The sequence below is a fragment of the Hyalella azteca genome, unplaced genomic scaffold (assembly GCF_000764305.2).
Source record: "Hyalella azteca isolate HAZT.00-mixed unplaced genomic scaffold, Hazt_2.0.2 contig13120, whole genome shotgun sequence".
Taxonomy (NCBI): domain Eukaryota; kingdom Metazoa; phylum Arthropoda; class Malacostraca; order Amphipoda; family Hyalellidae; genus Hyalella; species Hyalella azteca.
In genome coordinates this window covers 30655-54578 of record NW_025943054.1, presented here as the reverse complement: position 1 = coordinate 54578, position 23924 = coordinate 30655, and the positions used below count along the sequence as shown (strand labels likewise).

The window sequence follows — 23924 nt, the reverse complement described above, 5'->3', positions numbered from 1 at the left end:
ACGAGGCGAGCATCATATATAGTGACGGAAGAACACAGACTTTTCCAACGTAGGCTAGCACGATCGGTGAACCGTAATTGTGACAGAAATTCGTTTTCCTTTATTAATTTCACAGTATTTTCCTCAATGAATAAATTCTATTGGAGAACGTTTGTAATGTATGAACGTTCAGTCATATATTGACTCCACGCCAGTAACCTAACAGAGAAATTGGAAGTTTCGATTGATCTGTCAACTAATAGTTAATCGTGTTTCGAAAATAAAGTTGTTTATATTGAAGGATATAAACAAGGATTAAGTCAATCTGCGAAATTGATTGATCTAATTCAATACTATTCAGGACAATTTTGAATTTTATTGATGGTTGTTTTGAACAACAAAGTTGCACCGATATCTATGAATGAATGAACCATGGTTGAATTAATACTGGTATTATTTCAACCATGTAATGAACTCACTGAGTTGTGAAGGATGACGAAAAAATCCAAGAAATCCATCCATAGCTACATTTGTAAAAATGATACTTATAGTTATGTAGTTACTTATGAAACAGTTCATTATGAAAAAAAATTGTTTGGTTGCTGCATTTCTTGCAAGATTGAGGTTGAGCCTGCTAATTACCATTATTATTTTGGTGCCATAAAACAATTCTGTGATTTCAATTAGTTTTTAAAGGCAATAGGACAGCGACAAACAAATTTCAATTTTAATTATTTTACTCTAAGTTTAACTTAGCTATCCTTAAATACTAAAATTATTGCGTTTTAAGAAGACTTAGAGTAGGTAGTTCCATTGCCTTATCGAGCAACCTTGACATATGCCCACAAGATGGGCAAAAATTTTTTGCTCAAATAATATCTAAGAATGAATTATTCTTGTATCTGAGCTAGCCGGAATGTTCTGACGGATATTAATCCTCAGTAAATAGCTTCTGTTCGATTACCAACTAAACTCAAGTTCAGCGTTTCTATTCAACCAACTAATCACAACGTTAACAATATTGAAAAAACATATAGGAATTTTGAAGCGGCCTAAAATTTGGTAGTTATGCTTTATGCATCTAAAGTCAGCGAAACGTCACGAAAAGAAAAAATGTTGATGAAAAATTCGGAACGTTCATTTCAAGCTCCTCCCATCCGTTCGTTTTCTGCCACGTTCGCACCTTGGTCTTTCCCAGGGCGAAATCATGATTTCACCCTCATCTCGATTATCATCGCGTGGTGCTAAACCCAATAAAAATTTTGTTGAGTTTATCAAAAGATTCCAATTATTTCAATAATGCAGTTTTACCTTTTATTTCGGCAACTTTAATCACTCAATTGTATTTCTATTCTCTCGGAATCGCATTATATTTTGTGTGAATTACAACTAATGTTTCAAACTTCATAAAGCAAATAATTGAAGCATGCAGTGATAAAGGATTTTAAAATAGTACGCAATTTTATTGGATTTGAACTGATAGGATTTTTTTACTGGCGAAAAAATATTTTGATAGCACCCAATATACGAGTATATGAATGAAATTTAATTTTACGACTACTGATAAGTAAGAGAGTGCCGATTACTTCAGCACACAAACGCATTTACATCGCCATTATGACGAGACTCCTGCATCTCGAAATAGCTATTTTGAAATGATCGACTTCAGACGAGAAACAATATCGAGATAAAGTCATAGAAGGGGAAAATATCCCCGATTGAATGTATGAATCGGACCAATAATTCCACCCCACATTCTTTAACACTAATAATATGAACGGTTCCTTCTACATAACAAAGTCCAAAATAAACCGAATCCTTGAGCTTCTATCTAATAACTTCTATAATTATATTTTTCTTGATACCAGCGTACGTAATATACTATCTTTAGTAATGTTTGGAAATTACCACATTTGCAGGTAAATTTACAATTAAACGTTACTCAGTTCTCGTATAAAGATATTCTTGATTTAGCTGTCGGTGTTCAACGGAAACATAGTTATACCCATTAATTTTAATTATAATATCTTCGAGATCTTAAATCGAAAAATACTCGTTAATATTTATACAACATAAAGAATAGTTCTTTTAAATAGGTAATATCATACTCATGTGTCATACTATATTACAATAGTTTTTGAACGGGAAAATGCGGATTCTTTAGGTTTAGGTGATGATAAAATGTCAAAAATCGAAACCGTAACTTCTATCGCCAGGGAATAACCTTGACCGTCTGCAGTTGTTCCCTCCTGTACGAGTGTTCATGGACCACAGTGTAGCCTGCGACCGGCGTGAGCGAAGAAGTGGACGTTCGCCTCTCGTTCCCTGAGTGCATTCGCGAGTTGCTCATGGTCGTGCACGAGGTTGTGGTGCAATTGCTCTCGTTATAACAGAAGTTAGCATTACAGTCGCTTCATGTCAGCCAGTCGTTCCTCGCTCTCACAGGCGAACATAATATCGTGGTTGAGCGAGTCTATCTATCGCTACCTATCGCGCACCTCTGCGTGCAGCACATCTTTTCCCTGAGCCGTCTCGACAACTTACAATTTAAGCTCGTATCTTCGGGTATCCACAGCTTCTAGACGTTATTTCTGACTGGCCACGATGCTGGCTTTTTCGGTCTGGAGACACTTTATCTCTTCCAGGTGCTGCTGAAGGCCACACACCTTGACTTATCTTCGTTTATTGTCTTAGCTTAACTCGATGTTCCTTTCAGTAAACAGGACACACCGCTCGTGTTCCGTGCAAAGCTCCTCCTTCATAGCCTCGATGTTGCGAGCCATCGTTGCTCGCTCCAGCTCCCCGTGACATCTTCTCTGATCATTCATTGTTGCACGTCTCTATGTACAATATCCTCTAAATTTCTATGTAAGTAAGGGTTAGTACAAGTATGCTAACCGCGGAATTACGTTGCCTCAGGTAGTTCTAAATCTTTAAACGCTCTCGGTGAAAGCTGGATGCGCTCAGCTTTTAAGCGGGAACTAATTTAGAAGAGATGTGCGATATTGCGTCCGGCACACAGAACTTGTCAAAACTTACTGTTAAATCTAGATATTTAAGAAATATTCACAAAGGACGCAGCTCTTGTTTGCTGACTGCGAAGAGTTTGCGAGTCGGTTTAGGCAGCCACTCCCTGCATCAGTGGGTGACGGACGTAGCATGGATACCCTCACCCGTGATCCTTGGGATTCTGCAGTTCTGGTCTGCCATGTGTTGTTTTATCGATAATCGGTATCATGAAATTCGTTTACTTTATTAGCGGTGGCTACTCACATGTATGTGAAATTTATTATGAATTGTACTTATGGTAATGGGTAAGCTATTATTTTGACCGTGACGCCTCTAATTAGTATCGTCCTGGATTTCAAAATAATATGCAAGATTATCTCGATTTGTTTCGCAAATCCGGACAAAGCTTCTTGTGTCTCGAATAAAATAATATGCGTTTAAAATTACTTTTTAAAGACAACGCTTCTGAAGAATACGGTGTCTCCGATGTTACACATCTACAATGAATTTCTATTTTTTAATATATGAAAACAATTTAAATCTTCAAAATTATTTATTAGTATGTCAATTGATTCAAGCATTGTTTCCGACTTAATGCAAGCTGCAAAATTTCAGATCGATTGGACAGGTAGAAGCATGGTTGAATTAATACAACCATGTAATAATTAATTGTGTTCATTAATATTATTAATTAATAATTAAATTTGAATTACAATTGAATTAAATGGTTGAATTAAAATGTATTAATTCAACCATGGATAGAAGTGTGTCAAATACTGATATAAGATTTGTGGAAGATGAAATTATTTTTTCAATTTTTTAAATTAAACAAAAATTTACATTTTTAAAATTATATATTATTTCAATTGATTCGTACATTGTCTCCGACTTCACTCAAGTGGACAAAATTTCAGATCGATTGGAGAAGTAGAAGTGGGTTAAATATCGATTATAAGATTTTTAGCAGACAGACAAACAAACAAATAGGAAGTGAAGTTAAAGAGAAGTGTTGTAAAAAGTATCAAAATCTTTGTTTCTAATTATAACTTGTTAGCGAAGAAAATGCTTGGGCACCGAATGGTAACAACATTATTAAGTGGTAGTTGGCTTACACAAATATTTTTCGAGTCGCATGGACTCCGGTGAAACATGCATAAGGGAACACATATTCAAACTTAGAATGCGGCCTCGATGACCCCATGTGCTGAAAAAATTTTCTACGCAGATACCGTATCGATACTTCCAGGCAAGCAAGATGCATCGCCTCCGGACTGAGACGGGACGTGGTCCATGGTCCATGCAAAGTTACAAACCGCACTCCCAGTCTTCATTGAGCTGTTGCGGGTGGTGGACGTGTGTAAGAACGCAACGTGCGTTCTGAGTTGGCTGATCTAAGACTCTCGGGATTGTTATTGTAATTTGTGATTAATGAGTTTTGAAACTACGTGTACGATATAATTGAAAGTCTTTAATTACAATGTATTATAAGATGGGAATAATGGCAGGACAGTAAGACTACAAACAGAATCTGGCTTATTGTTATTTTCGTTTGATATCAAACGACAGTTAAAATCGGGCAATGCCGCAATGGTGGCCAAATTGTTGCTTGCACTCCCAAGCTATATTATATTTAATTTTAGGAACAAATTGAACGAATATTCTTTCTGAAATATTTCATTCAAAAATATAAGCATCTGTAGATATAAAACTGTCCTAATCCCAATTATTACAAATGATGCTTTCAACTTGTCCCTTTGTGCTTGCGCTTGTCGCTTCAGCCAACCTGCTGAGTGCTTAGCCGCCCAGTCGTGCTGCGGGGCATGCATGTAATTAGTCTAATTGCATCATGGTTGCTTATGAATATGACTCCTTCATATGATATGCGGTTCATTGAGTTCTTCCCTACTCCTAAGGATTATTGCTCTTGCAAATATAAAGAAAGGAGTGGATAATTCAATGATCATTCACATCGTCATCGTGTCATGTAAGGAATCAGAACAGAATCGAAGTCGTATACACACTTGAAGCGTGATAAACCATAAGTTAGGTGGCAACCGTGGCAGACAGCATAATATTAATAGCGTAACCAGTTTCACTCAGTGACTCAAATCGGAACGCCTGGCTTACCGGGAGATGACTAACGGGTGTACAGCGAGGACATTTTCCCGCTCTATATCTTTCGATCTTTTCCCAGCCCCAAACTGTCAAGCATCTGTCAGTCAGCCTTGTCGCTTGGCAATATAAACAGACTGGCTAGTACTCGTTCATGCAGCTTCGGGTGTGTGTCTGAGCCTTTGCGCTATGGGTTGAGGATTTGCGTTGCTTGTCGTGAACACCGCGGTTATTAGCTACTCTGCCTAACGACAATGTTATCAATCCCGTTCCGAATAACTTTGCGTTTAAGTGATTGTTTTATTGATGTGTTTTAGAAACCATGGTTATTCCAGCATTAAAGGATTAAAATTTGTGCTTCTTCATTATGTTAAACGTGGATTTAGTTATTCACTTATTGAATTACCAGAAATTAATTACTGATACATAGCAGGCTCTGGGCATGTGTTACATCTCACATTTCAACTGTCCATATACTTGACGGTTAGTTTAATATGTTCGTTATATCTGAGATTTTCTTTCTCTAACCTGAGTAAGAAACTAAGCGATTTGAAGAAAATTAGACTTTAAGTCAACCGCTGAAATTGAGCCACGGTCAATCAAGACTTGCATAACTTACTCTAAGCTGCGTCGCGCTATTTTGAAATACTCAGTTTCTAGCCCGTGCATTTACATGCTCATTGATCGCTTATTCCCAGCTACATCAACTTTTATTACCTCTAGGCCCTGCACACTCATGCACGCTGAAGCGTTCACACACGCCCACACTTGCAGCTTCCTGTACCGATAAGCGAGCATCGCAGTAATGCAGCGACACAGCCTGCACCCGTGTGGTGGTGACATTGCACTTGTCCTTATCAGCAGTCAGTTCCCTCGCAGTCATGATGTTATTGCTGGGCTGCAGTGCGCTTCTGCAGTTACTCATGCAATGGTGTCTCTCGAATACTTTTAACTTTTGTTAAGAGGCACTTTTTACTGTTACTTTTAAACTTTTGTTCAAAGTGAATCGGTGTTTATTTGGCTTTGACTAAACTTTTACGTGTACATGGAGCGCTATAAGTGTACATGAGTTCCCAACAAGTATTTACCGCGTCTTGAACGTAATATACATTTTGCTGTTATTCAATTTAATAGATGGTTGCCAGATACTGTCCCTCTAGGCTGGTCATAATATGAATTTAGTCGGTTGTTCATTAATTGTATTTTTTTTTCGTTGCTCATTGCTGTGTAATAACATTGCAATTACTATTACGCTTATTAACTTTATTATAATTGGATGGTGGACTACTGGACTTATAGTGCCAAAAGCATCTCTCAGCCTAATCTCTTGCAAGGGCTTCTCAATATGTATTATTTGTGCAATAAAATTTATGTGTAATAAGTTTTGTATTTGCCAGTGAATCATACCAAGATGCACCGTGGAATTATCCTTGGTCTCTATGGAGCCGATTATTATAATGCAGGTAATCTCAATTGACGCTTTATTGCAGCTTTTTAGTGGCTCAATTTCGACCGAATCCTCCACAGCTTCTATCATGAGATCGGATGGTTTATGCCGCTGTCGAGCTTGTTGATAGGCAGCAATATGCTTATACATGCTGAGGGTTGCTTGCATATGCGCAATGACCTCACGTGCCGCTTAGCTTCTTGTAGATGTAGAGGAAGAGAAGGCATCATTTAGTCCTATTCTATGTTACAAATTGATGATCAAATGTAACTCTCTTTTTATGGTTTGTACTCGCTCAGTTATACTCATAATTGATTTTATGGGGGGATAAAAAAACTTCTTCTTAACTATAACTGTAGCCATGTATGGCTGCATCGAGCACGAAAATATTCCATGATTTAGAAAATTCATTGTAGCAATGATTTTGTACGTGCTTTTGATATTTTATTTTGTGTCGAGTGATTGTTCGGTGCAGATGCGCCGAGAAGAATGCTTCAAGAATGGCACCAACAGTCGCAACTGTTCGCCCCGTGCAGCCTTTCGCGACACTCTGGCTTCTGTGGGTGCTAGCCATCGCCAAGTGAGCATCCTGGGGGTCGAGACATTGCCTGCGATTGAAAGAAGCGCTTTTACGCCTCTGCCATTTGCTGCATTTCTCCAGCCACGGCCATTGTATCAGGAGTCAGAAGAGAAGGTTTTCAATGTGCTGGAGGAGGAACGCACGGTTCCGAGGCAGCTCAAAGGTGGCAAACGACAAGTCGGACGTGAAAGCGAAGAGTCGACGCTAAGTGAAAGCGAGAAAACATCCAATAGTCATGTAAACTTTAGGCGGAGAAAAGGAGGCAGAAGGAGTGACAGACAGCGACAACTCAGGAAAGAGAGGATTGAAAGAAAACGAGCAAGGAGGAAGAACAGAAGAAAAAATAAGCGTGAGAAGAAGAACCTGAATAAACATCCAAAGTACAGGGAAGGGAATCAGAGAAAAAAATCTATGAGGGGAAAGATGAAGTCGTTGCGCACTAGAGGTCAGCGTCGTAAACACGTGGACCAAACCGGTGTGAACCCACCTAGCTTCATCGAGAATGTGCAGCTTACCTCAGCGCCACTCAAAACGAGCAATCGCGACGCCTCGCGACTTGAAGATAACACTCAAATTGACGAGGAGCTTGGAGCCTCTTTGCCGATTTCATCAAACTCTTTAACTGACGCTGCTAACTCTTATATTAATGTGCACAACTATCACGAAGCTAAAACGGATCTCGACGACGAATTTGAAAGTGAAGTCGGAGACCCTTTTGACTCTGAATTTGATTTGCACCAAACAGACGACGACGACTATGAGTTTGGTCCGGATTATTTCGACTGGAAGGATAATTCAAGCGCTGACTACTTCTTAGAGGGCGTGGAGACGACCATTTCGCCAGGTAAGCTTATTTGTCTCGGTCCACATAAAAGAAAATGTATTTTTCTAACTCTGCCTCAATAAAGTATGTAAATGTATTTTTTTGTTGTTGTTCACATTTCTATTGCAAAAGCTATAGAAAAGTAAACAATATGTAAATATTTTGCTTATGGTGAGATTTTCTTTTGAAATTTTTCATGAAAGGAGTGGAATGCTGAATAGGTACCTTATAAATTGTGATTAGGTACCATATAACCATCAGGAATCTACGGCTTTCGTCTGCGAAATATTTTCTTGTGAATGTGCTCTCTGTGGTACCGTGTACGTGTACATATCATAGTTGTAACCTTCACGGCCTGTAGTTTAAACCGTGTATGCTGCTCATCGAAAAATATAGCTTAATAAATCTCCTAACATATTATTAATTCAACGAACGTACCGTACATTATCTGTTGGCGGCTCGGTGCATTACTTAACAACAACCACTGCACAGGTGCATTGCAGCAGACATGTTGGCTGCCTGCTGTGATATATATATTCTGTCGCATCAATATTCACAACCATGCGTGGCTTACGTATCTTCTAATCGGAGCTCATGATGTCAGATTACCGAACTTTCTGGCTGATGACAGAGTGGCGCGATGATACGAATGCAATTACCTGTCGCGTCATGTCCGTGTATCTTGCTACTCAAAATAATTATCTTTCACTCTATCTCTTGAGTTGAGCTTTTATGTTTATTTACACTGTATATTGCTTGAGGGTACTTTTTAACATTTAAATGATGTTTTTTGGTAAGTACCTTGATACGTTCCGGAAATGTTCAAATCGTGAGTTTCATTATTTTCTTAATTATATGTCTACGTTGAAGCTCTCATTCTATCTTATATGCGCCATTGGATTTGCATGAAGCTTGTTTTATCTGGTATCATAACCTGGTTCCGGCCTATTTGAACATTTATTTCCAATCGAATGTGAATATTCAGTAAAAAATTTTAGATATGAATGTTCATACAGTCTCGAATACTTAACTTCTTATACCGATGTCTAGTTGGCAGAAATTCTAGCCTTCCCACCGTATTTTATGTAAGAGCTAACGTTTTGGGGCAAACTGAATTGAACTGAGAAGAGTTGCCTGTTGAATGATTTCCTAGTATTTTCTGGAAAAATTTTACAGAACAGAAAATACTAGGTATTCACCACTTAAAATACTATATATCCCTACGACTAGGTTTTCACCTAGGGATGTTGCTGCTTCCCACGTCAGTGATGTCAAGTGATAATGACGTAGGTATTTACAGTAATTAGAAGTCACGTGAGCGAGTAATGAGAAGGTGGTTTTTAAGTTTTATTACGTTTTAACATTGGTCACTAAGTTTTATAGCTTTTCAACTTCGGTTGGTAGGTTTTAAATATTTTTCAACATTGGTATGTATGTAGGTTTTATTACTTTTCATCATTGGTCACTAGTTCTTATTACTAAGTTGCATTGGTCTCTCAGTGTGATTACTTTTTACAACACTTCTCTTTAACTTCACTTCTTGTTTGTTTGTCTGTCTGTCTGCTGCAAATCTTATAATTGATATTTAACATACTTCTACCTGTCCAATCGATCTGAAATTTGGCACACTTGCGTAAAATTGGAGACAATGCATGAATCAATTGACAGAATGAATAATTTTATAAATTAATTTTTTTTCATTATTAAAAAAATTCAAAAAATAATTTCGTCTGCTACAAATCTTATAATCCATATATGACACAATTTGACCTGTCCAATTGATCTGAAATTTTGCACAATTGCATAAAGTCAGAGACAATGCATGAATCAATTGGCAGAATAAATAATTTAGGAAATTTACAAAATTTTATATCTTAAAAAAATTTTGAAAAATAATTTTTTTAGTATTTGAAAATAAAATCAGAAATTCGTTGTACATGTGTAACATCCAAGACATTGGATTGTTCAGAAGTGTTAGTAAAAAGTAATTTTTAAACGCATATTATTAACATTTGTCAGTAAATTCCATTGCTTGCTGACAGGACCGTGGGCACTACAGACTGACGAGGACACAACCGTCCGTCTGGACACTAGCCACGTGGACGTCCGGAGGAATATCGTCCGCCTCCACAACCTCCTCAGGAGCAAAGTCCTGCCTCCTGCCGCCAACATGCTAGTTGTAGTATGTGGGTGTTGTACTTACGTAGTACCGCCCCTCTGTGCTTCTATGCTAGTTGTAGCATGCGTACATTGAGCTTGTCCTAAAACCCCTACTTGTTATTTGCTGTATTTGTGCACTTTGCCCCGGCAGTCTCACCCCTTAATTAACCCACCTACATGCTGGTCGTACAGGGTGATTCACAGAAACTTCATTTTCCTTGTATTTTGCACCAAGCAGCAAGGTGTTGTAGGAAAAGAACGCGGAGTATTTCATATGGTAGGTCATGAGGTTTTGTGTCCCCCCTAGTCAGTTGCCGCTATGCATCGGACAATAGAACAGCGTGTCTTTGCTGTCGAGGCGTACTTTCCAAATGGCCGTTTCATCATCGCTAGCTACCGGTACTCAACGAGCATTCCGTACTCTGTTCCGTATTCGTCCTTCAGGTTGGGTTCGATCGGAAATCGATAATTACGTGGGTAAACACATTTAGGGCAAGTGGAAGTGTGAATGTAAGAGAGACGGGAGGATCTTAAATAAATTATTTACAATGACTGTCCAAGGTCAACGTACGTCAAGCCATCGCCAACATACTCGTCAATGTGATTCACCAAGTTGAAAGGAACTTCAAAAATCGACTAACTGAATGCATTGACAATATGGACCGTCATATGTCCGATGCCACTTTTAAAACTAAGTGATGCAAAAATTCAGGCAATATCTTTTTAAATAAAATACATATTGTAAAGATATCTTCACTAGTTATGTTTTTATTAAGCTTTAAATTCAGTAAGTTTCCGTGAATCACTCTGTAGTAAGTTAGTACAAGTTACTCGTAAAAGTCTTACCGTATACATGACTATACTCTGTATATTTATTCAGAAATCCGTTCCCCTTTCTCTAGTCATTGGCCCATGAATTTAAATTTTGCCTTGAAGGTGAAATAAACAATATTAGTGTTGTAATACTGGTATTTGTAATAGTATATCAATATAACGACGTGATTACCAGGTAAAAGAATGTTCAAACTGTGTTCTTCCAATGATTTCTGTATCGAAATACTTGTTAATAATCTGAAATACCTGGCTCGAAAACGTACAAATGTGTAAACGAATTCATTATGGACACAAATTCACTCATAAATGAAGTATAAAATTCACCACAAACGTCCTGCTTGAGGAGCGTTCGTCGTGCCTCAGGTTCGATTCACTCGCTGCCTGGCGTCAGAACGTTCTGTGAGAGCAGCGCTTGATTTACCTACACTCCTACAGCAATGGCTGCAACCCACCGTGTTGCCCTGTATATAGGCACGCAAAACTTCACCATTATCAGCAGAATACAACTGTTGAGGCTTCTCGTGCACATCTGATTCCATCCCTTAATGCTGTAATAGGAGGTGTCGTCAGGAGCCAATGTCATTCAATAGACAGAACGTATTTAGGCCCACGACAGTACGCAACCTTTGAATTCGCTATACGTTTCGTTAAGATTATTACCTATTCGAAATTTACCCCAGTTCCTCCGATGATTCGAAACTAAGTCTATAAAGGTTTCCCCAAAGTTTCGTAAAGGTAATAAGATCAGGTTTATTGATATATTGATAATAAGACACTTTGATCAGGTTTATTGATGGTGAGTTTCTGCACATAAAGACACGACAATTTTGGAATACGAGATAAACAGATAATTCAACACTATGGTTCAAGAATATAACATACGAAAAAAAGACACCAAACATAATTATCTCACCGAATCATCGGAGGAACTGGGGTAAATTCCGAAGAGGTAATAATCCGAAACGAAAGCGTATTCAAAGGTTGCGTAGTGTCATGGGTCTATTTACGTTCTGTCTACTGAACGACATTGGCTCCTGACGACACCTCCTAATACAGCATTAATTAAGGGATGGAATCAGATGTGCACGAGAAGCCTCAACAACTGAAACAGGACAATCCGCGTAATCATATCAGAAGAATATATATAATTGCAGGCAACTTGCAAAATACCACCATAATCACCAGAGGAAAATTGTCGCACAATACGTATTGCACACGATTAAAATACAATGGGCTCACAACTTTGCGCCTGATCCTCATTATCAGCAAAATACAACTGGAACACCCTATTCCGTGTGATCATCTAAACAGAAGAATACAAATGACTAGCAACTTACGAGATGTAATCATAATAAGCAGAATACAATCAACACAACATTGCGCCTGATAACCGTTATCACCAAATTAAAATTTACACCTTATATTGCACACGATCACCAGAGTAAAATTGACACGCAACGCTGCTCACGATCACCATGAACACCGCAATACAATTGGCACTTAATATTGTGCCTGATCCTATAATCACCAGAATAAAATCGACGCCAACATTGCGCCCGATCACCATAATCGCCACATGCAATTAACACCTAACACTGTCCTCCATCATCCTTCTGATCCTTAATCATCTGTTGCCAGAGCTGGCATGGGGCCGCAGCCAGCCAGGCGCGGCACTGGGCCGAGGCCTGCGTCGCCCATCGGGGCCGCCACGCCGCCCCTGAGCGCTGGACTCCTCGTTACGGCACGTGCGGACAGAACGTGCTGGTGTCGCGCCGTAGGAAGCGCTGGTGGGGGCCGCATTGTGGTATGCAATGTGGTGCTGGTAGCAGGCGTGGTGTGATGCAGTGTGCTACTGATGGATGCCGGAGCGTTGTGTTATGTGGAGCTGTTGCGTAATGTGTTTGGTAGCGGAGTGCGACACAATACACTGGCGTATTGTGTGGTGCTGCTGAATTTTGCATTACGAGTGTATTGTGTGCGAAATGTGGTGTAGGGCTGGTGGATGGAATGTAGTGTTGGTGAGTGTGGTTTGGTAGGGGTGTGGTGTAGTGTTGACGGGTAAAGTGGTGCTGGTGTGCTGTGTTGTGTTGGTAGATAGTATGGCGCTAGCATCCTTGAAGAATCCTGGTGCGTGAAGCAGAAAATGAATAAAAGTTGTGAAAGAGCTCCGACTTCTCGAGTCATATTAGAGATTAAATTGGAGCATAACTACTGAACAGGAGTAACATGACATTTTTTAAGGGGTGAGGTTATCAACACGTGGTGGAGGGAGCGACGTTACTTCCAGTTCGGCAGCACCATGACCAACCTGACGTATAGAGCTCGGTCCTACACGCAGCTCGTGTGGTACAGCTCACATCGTCTGGGGTGTGCTCACTCACAGTGCTCATCTGCCAACGATACAACCTTCCACAGATACGTCTGCAACTACTGTCCTGCGTTAGTACATTGTATAGTCTGCAACTACTGCCCTGCGTTAGTACATTTTATAGTCTGCAACTACTGCCCTGTGTTCGTACTCGCGGAAGTTAGCGCTTCATGTTGTGGCTGATTTTTTTCTGTAAGTGCCTCCCATTTTTACGTCTGCACCTTTCAATCATCCTAGTTTTCAATAATTTTATTGATTTTATGCTTTGTTACTACGAAGTTTTTTTTTCGTACACTGCCTCCCGTAGACAAACGACAGCTTATTTTTCGACTGCGGACTGAACCTACTGCATTAATGTGCAAACTTCCTTTCACTGCCAATTATTCAATCTCGTACATCGCAATGCCTATCTGAGATGTTGCTTCCCTTTCTGATCAAGCACGGTGGGATTTTTGAGACTTCCCGCCACCCGTGATACGTTAATTGTAACAAATTTTGCTTTCAAAACCAAAGTGCGAATCTTTTCGTGCATTTTTCTACAGCGCTGTTGTTGTGTTGCAGCATATTGTGATTTTGTTGCCGTCCCTTTTTGTACAGACCCACTTTCGTTCGCGGTTTTCCCGACACAAACGGGCGAGCCTGACTCAGTGCAACAATTTTTACTATAGTCAAATCTTAACATAGTGCATTTCTACCTTGTATACATATATTGTGTTATATATGTTTTAATAATACCTTGTATGTGATATTGTTGCAGCGGCAACGACCCAAGCCGCTTGTCGGAGCCGTACACGAGGGGGCGACCGTGCGAGATGTGTCCCAGAGCTTGTAGGTAAGGTGCCCTTATCCCATAACTGAAGACCTTTTTGTCCTCTAATTAATAAGAGCACCGGAAACATAAGTCCTTTTAAGACATGACAGATCGCCCAACTTTATGTGCTAAGGATCTAACTATTGGAGTATGTGGGCTTCAGCTAGATCGAATGGTTAGTATAATAATTTTCTGTGTAAAGAAGCACGTAAAGCCGTACTCGTATTTATTTTAAAAACATATTTTCAAGGGTTTATTCTTTATAGTCTGGCACATTATAAATATAACTGCAATAAAATAATTTCCTACAGATCGGTTTGCGCTGAGGGTCAATGCTTGATGTGCACGAACAGATGCCCGTTCTCGGACCTGTGGGCGAACTGCGGCACGCTAGCCAACAGGTGGAGCGAGTGGCTGTGCAACACCAAAACCGCGCACGGCGTCGAGCGCTTCAAGAACTGCCGCGCTACCTGTCAGTGTGCGCTGGCTGGTGATAAGATCATATAAAAGTCGCGTCGCATTAGTCAGCATTATTATAAATTTTAATTAATTGTACAAATTTAACGCAGTATAAGCAATCTATGTATTCAGTGAGCCACTTTATAGGAAATATGATTAACAATGTATTTATACGACGTCATCTTGGCGTCTCACGAGTCAGGGAATCGCACAAATATATCAGCTTGCGGAAGATTCTCAGTTGTTAAATTTATATAATTTTCTTCCAGTAAGGCAGTTCCAGTTACGCGAGTCTCCGTCAGTCGGCAGGCGAAAAATATACAATCTACTCGCTTATATTAATGATAGTATTAAAAAAATTGTCAAGTTTTGTATTATTTCCTATTGTTCTAATTTATTCAGCGTTCTGACTTGCATGAAATCCGAAATGAGATGCGAGACGAGGACCAGGCTGCGGCAGTCTAGTAGTAGATCATCGTTTATGGAAGCGAAGTAATGGGATGTTATATGCAAGAAACAATCATGGGGATAATGTTTATTTAATGAAATCTATTTAGTGTCTGATCCACGGCGTTTTTGTCCGCCGTTAATTCAATTAAAAATTAATCTTGACAATCCTGTACAAAGTATTAGTGAGAATAAAATTGATTGAGGAGTAGATAGAGTAGCGTAAGATACGGCCAAACCTTTCCTCTCATCTTTCACCAAGGAATGGCAATTCCAATATCTTCAATTCTAAACACGAAAAATTGAATGTGTAAATTAATCATAAATTTTTTAAACCTTGGAAGTGAATTATATTACGAGTGAAGGAAATGCTTAATTACCATGTTCAGCTGGTGAGCACCGCGCCCAACAACACGTCAAGATACTTCATCACTCACAAAATTCTAGTTCGCTTGGAAATAATTGTTCACAACTTAGCTTTATGAAAGAAGTAGGCTAAGACAATAATGCACACCTAGAGAAACGAATGGGTGATATTGCCTAAATAGTGACATACTATCTGCACGTAGCACTGATCGCATGAAATAAGGTGAAAATTACCCCTACAAGGACAAAATTGCATCATTATCTACGCGAAGTAAGATTCATTTCTACGTACCGGTATGTATTACATTAATACGAATCGTAACTTGAGTACCGCAGAATTTTGTTTCGACGGACTTCAGAGTTTACCTCTTCAATTAAAGTAGGTCATGTTCATCCAAATCTGGTAACACAGAAGCCCCGTACATAATACAGTGAAATGTAAGCCCCCAGGAATACATATTCGCTCACACTCGCACCGAAAAATATACTCCTAAATGACAAAATACCACTTATTTAACGTATAAAAATCTTAATAAATATATAAAAAGAAAAGCTAGAAATAATTGTAGGAATAAATACTGCGTACAGAATTTGTTTGTACAGTCAATTATACACCTGGACAGAAGAAGATCGAGAAAAAAAAATTCAAACTTCTAGCGATGAGATCTCTTTCACAATTATGTATAATTGAAGTAGAAAATTAAACATTGGAACTTGAAACCACAAAAGGGATACTAAAGAACAATTTCAGTAAAAGCTTCGAAATCTAGGTTATGGTCGTAACCAACACTAGCCGACGAAAAACAATGTTTGTTACCGACAGTAGCCGACGGAAAAATCATGTTTGTTACCGACAGTAGCCGCTGGAAAAATGTTTATTACCGACAGTAGACGACGGAAAAATNGCTAGCTGACGGAAAACAATGTTTGTTACCGACAGTAGCCGACGGAAAAATCACGTTTGTTACCGACAGTAGCCGACGGAAAAATCATGTTTGTTACCGACAGTAGCCGAAGGAAAAATCATGTTTGTGACCCACAGTAGCCGACGAAATAACCATGTTTGTGGAAATTGTGACCAACAGTAGCTGACGGAAAAAATGCAGAGAATAGCGGCGTTATCCGGCATATAGTAAGTAAATGATTTGACTGCAAGTGAGTATCCCGATAAAATTAATATGACACGGAGGGATTCTCGCGGTCCTGCCCTAGTAAAATAATGGAAGGAAAGTTAAAAAAGTTAGACATAGAATTATCTAAACAATAACTTAATTTACATAAAAACATAAATAATACATTTAAAGCATATTACAACTTGATGCTTGAAAGACATCGTTAACATTTAGTCCATTCATTGGTCCGGTTTTGCAATTACACGTCATACAAACCTGGCGCTATTAGCTGATCGTGCAAGTCAATCGCAATTAAAGGTTCAAACATGTCATGTTAGTGTGCCTGAGGTTCAAATAAAGAGGAAATTAGAATGATATATCACAGAAAACAGTACTAAATCAATGATTTGAACACTTTCCTACGCTCTAATTTCCTCTCCTGGAAAATGCTCGACTCCTCCATCCCTGTCCTTGTGAGGAACATTCTTGTAATAATTGTACGAAGGAGTGGGTAGGTATTCACCTAGACTGAGAATATCCATGTATTTTTCCTTTGATATTTTGATAGGCTGCAAGTGGAGCTTCTCGAGAGCCCCGACCCGTTCATTAGGAAGCGCCTTGCCAAGATCCACCCACCGACTTGGATGTTCGGGCACTAAGGACGTCTTAAATTCTATAACTGTACTAGCACGACTCACTCTCAGCCACTTGACCTCTGGCCATGTGAACGCTTCGCCATAGCAGTCAACTTCTCGGAATGAGTGAAGGTTGCACAGCTGAGAAACCTTCAGGAACCGACCCTTCATGTGGAGAACGTTGAATCGGCACTCCATCATGTTTAGTGTCCAATGGTCGTAATCATAAATATTTTCCTTAAGCTTCTTGCTCTTCTCAATTTTTGCAAAATCAGCATCATTTGGAAGGAGATTGTGACCAGACTCTAGAAATGTGTGAGTCCACGACTCGATGGAGCTTGTTCCGCACACATACATTAGAAGAGCAATAAATGTTTTCTTCCAGTTTGAACCTCCAAAACTGTCAGAGAACGAGCTGATGGCAGAATAGCTGTTTAAGGGTCGGCGATTGAGATATTCTAAAAGTGATGAAGCGACTTCATCACAGCCACATCTCCCATCCACTTCTGACCACATGGAAATGTATGAAGAGTTATCTCGTCGGTCGTTTATTCCGAGGTTAAAGAGCCACATCCTTCGTTTACACACGGCGATCGGCACGCTTAAATGAGGCAAGCATTGAGTTTTACCTAAGGAAAAAGTGAAACATAAATGCCGTGGATCAGAGCGAGCTATAGTTTCGCATTTTTTGAGAGCAGTTCGGGCCTCGGTTGTTTTCTGCTCATGATAATGAGACTCTTCAGCAAGTAGCACTCGCTCTTCAAAAGAAATACTGGCTTTACGCGTATTGCTGAATTTATCACACTTGGAGCAGCTGTCACTGTCAAATGAATATATTTCAATATTGTACCTCTTGAGTGCTTGGCGAAAAATGAACATACTTATGGAATTTTGAGGATATTCTTCACAAAACCTTTGATGCAGCTCTTTCTTTGTGAGATCTGAATGAAAAAACACCTTATCCCTCGAATGCATTGATTTGTACTTGGGAAATTTTGAGAGGAATTCGTATATTTTAGTGTAAGTTATATCAGGAATTTTATTGCCAGGAACTTTGCGTCCTCTCATATCTTGAATGAGGGAACCACAAGGAGCGGACTTAGCAGTGAGAAGGTAATCCAAGCGGCTTTGTGTGACGCAGAGCGTGTTAGCAAACGTCTTCTTGCAGACCCGTGTATCCTTGAGGTAATAGTGGACCACGCGTGTGCGGCGCTTCTTGGCTGCTGTCTTAGGGTTGTCTTTCACTGGCACCTGTAGAAGTAAATAAACAGAATATTGCCTCTATGTCTCAATTAATGAAGAAAGGTGTTAGCATTGATTTATTCCAAATCTGAATCATTGGGTGTGTATAAATATATAATAGTTTATTTCTCAAGTTCAAAAGCATAGAGCAAAAAATTAAACATGACACACTAGCAAAGTTATCTAGACGGGAATGAACAAATCCCACTATAGTATGAAAGTTAATACACTCACTTCAACCATGTGAGAACGAAGAAAGGCGCTCTGCACATCCCAGCTTCCCAAAAGCCAGAAATTCTCAAAAATTTCTTGTCTATCCTCCTCAGGAAGTGTGTGGCACTCATTTGTGCAGTAGCATCTCTCATACTTGAACGTTGCTGGTGGAACAAGCTTGCCTTGTCGTGATACATAGGACAATCCTCTCTGTCGCAGGAGTTTCCTAAAACTGCCTGGGTCAATGCTATCTTCATTATCTACTTCCTGCTCTATTTTTGGTGCCATGGCCATCATTGTCTCCATGCCAGACTTTGGGTCAAGCAAATGATACATTCCAGGAGCAAAGACCGTTCCACATGGAGTATTGTAATCATCTAAAGAGAACCAAAATCATTTCATTAACACAAGTCAAAAAGTTTCTATTGCTAAGACAATCATAATACTAAGTAAGTAAAAAAACAGGGATCTAATTTCAGAAACCATTATTAATACTTATTATCAGTGTAGGAATATGAATGATTGGTGTTACAACCAACTTTCTGTACATAATTTATGATACAATAAGATGCAAATGAATAAATAAATTCTCTTTTAGCTTTCAAATTGATACAGATTTTCAAGACAAAAAATTAGTTAAATAATACATTAATACAAGATATTCCACTTTGAATTATGATGCCAAATTTACCAGAAGATGTACGCAGCCCTGATGCAGATGCAACTGTACTAGCTACTCCACTGGATGCATTGCTTGAACGTTCCACCACACCTGCCATAAACAACTTGTTGAAATAATTGCAGAGCTTTATATGAAAAAAACATCCCTTATCATTTGATGGAGATATTCATCTAATATCAAGAAATGCCATAGCCTAACATCAAACTAAAATAATTATACTGAAAACAATAGAGTTCCTATTGTTTAACATATAAATAGGCTATGCTAAAATAAAAAGTAATGGGAAGAAATGAATTTTAACAAACAAGAAGTTTCATGATGGATAGATAATGAAAATGAACATTAATAAGTTATTTTTTTTCATTGCATTCATTTGTTTTTCATTTATAAAACTATACAATTTAATTAAATTGTTCTCCTGGCCCTAAGTTAGCAAAATAATTTAAAAAGTTTAACTAAAAAATATATAATCAGATCAAATTGCAGTACTCCATACATTATGATACATATAATGAAACACACTCAATTTCTATTTGAAACAACTTACCATGAGAAAATGATGAATTTTTCTTCATATTCTTCAACTTTTTATTTGCAGGGATTTTTTTTCCACGTTTGTCTGGAAATACAATACCATCTTTTTTCTTGACATCAATCAGGTATGATATCCTAGACATGGTAATACCAAGAGTTGTGGCAAACACCTTCTTGCAGACCTGGTAGTCCCCAAGGTAGTACTTCATGCTCTTAGTGCGACGCTTGTCTAAATCTGAACAGCGGTGGTTCATGACAGGACCCTAGCAAGACAAGGAGATAATAAACTATGATATGAATTTGTTAAATAGGCTACATATGTTTCATAATAAAATATTAATGGAATTATTAGCTAGCAATTGATTGGAACATCATGACCTAAGAGTGCTAAGACTGGATAGTAGTACTGTTTTATTAGTGTTAATGTTTATGATAAAAAAAATCATCCAAGTATTTGCTGAATAAAACTACATTATTCAATCAAACTTTTCAAACTCTGTATAATGTTGTTTACTGTTTACTAAACAGAAGCACTTTCTTTTACAATAATAAATAAAATTATACTAACCTCACAAATCAGAGATGAAATGAAAACACTTTGTTCATTCCAGGTTTTCATTTTAGTAAACTGTTCAAAAACTTTTCGTAGAGCATCTTCAGGGATTTTATCACAGTGAAACCAACATTTACAAGAAATTCTTTTAAATTCTTTGGGAGGTTGTTGCTCCCTCTTGAGTTTTTTCATTCTTTTCCCCGTAGCCAGTTTTCCTTGAAGCTTTCGCTTGCTTTGATGTTTTCCATCAAGTGGACATAGTTCAACAAATTCTTTAAGAACATCTCGTTCAGCCTCAGCTAGTTCATCATTCATAGGAATTGCTGATAATGCATGAAGGTGATTGCCTTCTATATCCACGGTGGTATAAAAACTTCCCGCCTCACTCATGCTCTTTTCTGTCAAGCTGCTAAAAATTTTTTTCTTCCCAAAGTTTACTATGCGAGTGTGCCCGGAAGCTCATGTTTGTTTGTATTTACTATCCGCATTAACATTTTCGGTGCTGCGGTGAATCAAAATTCTTCCGTCTTGAGCGTTTGCAAAAACTTTTGGAATTATTTTCCTGCTGATGTAAAGAAAATAGTATCAAATCAAATGAAAAAATTAATATTATATTCTAGATCTATTTCATTTCATTACCATTTGAAGTTCCATTTCTTTTCAAATCCATTTCGAACGTAACGTCGAAATGAGTGATGTATTTTTCTGCCTAATATTTGTAGTCTATTAGTATTTCGAGCGTTTAATATTATCTGAAACTACTGAGAATTAACCCCATGAGGCAGTCCATTACTGTCCATAGACGTCTCGGACAAATTTACGGCTGATCTCGAAATTCAGTGAACAAAGAATATCTCCTAAAGTAATGAACGTAACTCTATGAAACTGGTGCACGTATTCATTAGGACCAACGGTGATGTTTAGCTCACGAATTTTTTAATTTTACTTCATTCGTGAATTATATGGCGATACGTGCCGAAATTCGCACTTGGAATTGGGTGCGTACTGAACTCCGGTCACGACCTCTAGGACCCTCTCACACAGGGCAGTAAATACCGCCAGCTTCCGACGGTATTTACCGCCGGACCTTAGCGGACATACGAAATGTGCACTGCTGTTCACACATGACGGCTTCTACCGCTGCGTAGAATTTGACGCCTGACGCCCGTGTTGGGGTTTTATTTGCCACTCCACATTAAGTTAATAACTCCAATCAGGAAATTGAATGGCCTAGCTAGTTAACTTGAATTATTCGCCAAGGGACAGACAGAAACATAGGGATCGGCAGAACGAATTTGGTTGAGAAATGAACACACAATTAATTGATGAGTTTTATTTATTTGGCATAGCTCACGTGACCTGTTCGGTGATGTGGTGATGAAGATGATGTGCTCGGCTTGGTGATGTGCTCGTGGTTGCGTGGCGAATTCAGACACCGTGGTGAAGTTATCCGGACACGATATTGAGGCTCGCAGTGACACTGAACTGCTAAACTGATTGTTCCAGAGATACGTTCACTGAATGAAAGTTAATCAGGTAGTTAACTGAATTGGTTCACTGAATGAAAATTAATGTAATAGGTGCACAGCAAGAATTCACTAGGCCTTGAATGAATGTTGCCATCGACTGAGCTGCTCTCTCCGAAACTCACGTGACGATGTTATAATTATTTAATATGATTTAAAATGTACGACTATAATGTATATTGTAAGTATTAATATTAATGTTAGTACAAGAATCATGAAACTTAGTTATAGTGTGCTAGTTTGAGAAACATAAAAATTAGAGATATGTTATGCATAATATAAGTGCTATGTAGCGAGATCCGCTACACCCGCGTGTGTACTGCTAAAACTGCGGCGGTAGATTTGCCGCGACAGTTTAGCTTGCAATGGCATTAAATGCAATCTTTCACACTAGGCGGTTTTTGACGCAACATCCTAGTGTGGTACAGACAATGGGGCCGTATTTTAGGTGCAGAATAAACAGCACTACAAGACTGATAGATTATAGACTTATATTGTTACACAAATATCGGTTCATAAATATTGCTACATAAACATAGAGATATACATTGATATATATATATATATATATTTATAGAAAGTGATAGAGACATAATTCATAAAAGATATATTTTCCATACAATATATAGGTTTTTTCATAGAGATGTATTTAGATTATTCTCACACAGAGATATATTTTCATATATAAATATTGTTACATAAACATAGAGATGGACTGTTGGTGCAGAAAACTGCAATACAAGACTGATAGATTCCAGCGTTAAAAAGCGCCTCGTGTGAAAGATTGAGCGGTAAATACTGCCGCGGCATTTTGGACGCGCGCGGTATTTGCCGCCATGCGTGAAAGCTGCTTTACATCGGTCACACACGCTGCATAAACGCTCTTTTACCAGAGTAAAAATGTAAAGTTCACAATCGTATGTTAACAAAAAGTTCAATTTCTTAAACGTATTCACAGCGACCATAAAAAAACATTACGTTATGCAACACGCCAACACCCATAACAAGACATTTTTTCCACAGTACTGAACAAATTTAAACGAAATATTTAATATACATTCCAAACTATCCAACGGTGATGTTTAGATCGTGAAAATTTTTAGATTTTGCCTACGTTCGCGAGTTTTTTTCATATCAGCCTCATTCGTGATTAAAACAGCAATACGTGCTTAAATTCGCAGTGAACAAGAAATTTTTTCTAAAATACTGAACAAATTTGAGCGAAACTTTGTATATAAATACCTTACCTCCCAACGCAACGGTGATGTTTCCGTAGCTCGTGACAATTTTTTCGCTTTTGCCTTCGTTTGCGAGTTATACGTATATACGGAAAAACGACCTGCAATTCTGAGGCCAATATTCAAATTTCCAGTGACCAAGAGCTGTGTCACGGCTATTGGTAATTATGCCATATCTGCCAAGACAGCTGATCTTGGGGCCGTGGGCATAGCTGCATAGGACTTGGAAGAGTAGATCGTAATTTTAGTCAATTATCATGTTTAGTGCGTTTGAGGCTTTGATTGAGTCAATGGCTGCCCGGCATCCTTCTGCAAACATATGATTATCCTCCGCCGGCTCCGCGATTCACATAATGTTAAGGAAACGCATAGTAGTTATACTCATAGTAATGCTGAGTGTGGGACTGCAGCCGTGCACCACCAATTTTGTGCACCAATAAGCCCTGAATCGAACGCCTTAGATCTCTCCGGACGTCCACCAATCAGCCGTGAACCACTCGGCTTTCGAATATGACTTCGGGCTTCGTTAAATTACGTTATTTTACGTTCACCGCATCTGAGGTTAGGTTTCAGATAGCATAGTTCTCTTCCAAAATTTATCGTCCTTCGACAAGTGGCCGTTCGACCGAGGGCTGGTTCGACCCACGGCCTAGATACGGACGGCTTGAAGTATTGAAGGCTACGTTCCGGAAGGCAGGAATCATGATGGTCCATTACATCCATGTCTCTTATACACATCTAGATGTGTATAAGAGACAGGTCACTCACTGCAGAGAGTACTGAGTTATATTTTT

The 23924-nt window shown here is 38.7% G+C and overlaps 2 protein-coding genes across 2 annotated transcripts; one reads left to right on the top strand and one right to left on the bottom strand.

Annotated features, from left to right (window-relative positions):
* Positions 1-5670: 5670 nt before the first annotated feature.
* On the top strand, positions 5671-14948 carry LOC108670291. Its single transcript, XM_018157751.2, has 6 exons — positions 5671-7971; positions 9993-10132; positions 12583-12731; positions 13186-13383; positions 14070-14144; positions 14435-14948. Exons 1-6 carry the CDS (start codon positions 6966-6968, stop codon positions 14628-14630), a joined length of 1764 nt encoding a protein of 587 aa, XP_018013240.1. The 5' UTR covers positions 5671-6965; the 3' UTR covers positions 14631-14948.
* A 1358-nt stretch (positions 14949-16306) lies between these two features.
* LOC108670289 lies at positions 16307-20835 on the bottom strand. The gene is made up of 5 exons (XM_018157750.2): positions 20382-20835; positions 19827-20076; positions 19289-19369; positions 18619-18974; positions 16307-18393 (listed from the first exon to the last, which is right to left on the bottom strand). The coding sequence occupies exons 1-5, from the start codon at positions 20754-20756 to the stop codon at positions 16927-16929; spliced, it is 2529 nt and encodes an 842-aa protein (XP_018013239.1). The 5' UTR covers positions 20757-20835; the 3' UTR covers positions 16307-16926.
* Positions 20836-23924: the final 3089 nt, after the last annotated feature.

Coding starts and splice junctions, on each gene's coding strand:
- LOC108670291 (XM_018157751.2), top strand. CDS start 6,966: ATGATTTTGTACGTGCTTTTGATATTTTATTTTGTGTCGAGTGATTGT. Junction 7,972..9,992: donor GGAGACGACCATTTCGCCAG/GTAAGCTTATTT, acceptor GCTTGCTGACAG/GACCGTGGGCACTACAGACT. Junction 12,732..13,185: donor TCGCGCCGTAGGAAGCGCTG/GTGGGGGCCGCA, acceptor ACATTTTTTAAG/GGGTGAGGTTATCAACACGT.
- LOC108670289 (XM_018157750.2), bottom strand. CDS start 20,756: ATGAGTGAGGCGGGAAGTTTTTATACCACCGTGGATATAGAAGGCAAT. Junction 19,370..19,826: donor AAATTCATCATTTTCTCATG/GTAAGTTGTTTC, acceptor TGTTTATGGCAG/GTGTGGTGGAACGTTCAAGC. Junction 18,975..19,288: donor AGGGCTGCGTACATCTTCTG/GTAAATTTGGCA, acceptor GGTTCTCTTTAG/ATGATTACAATACTCCATGT.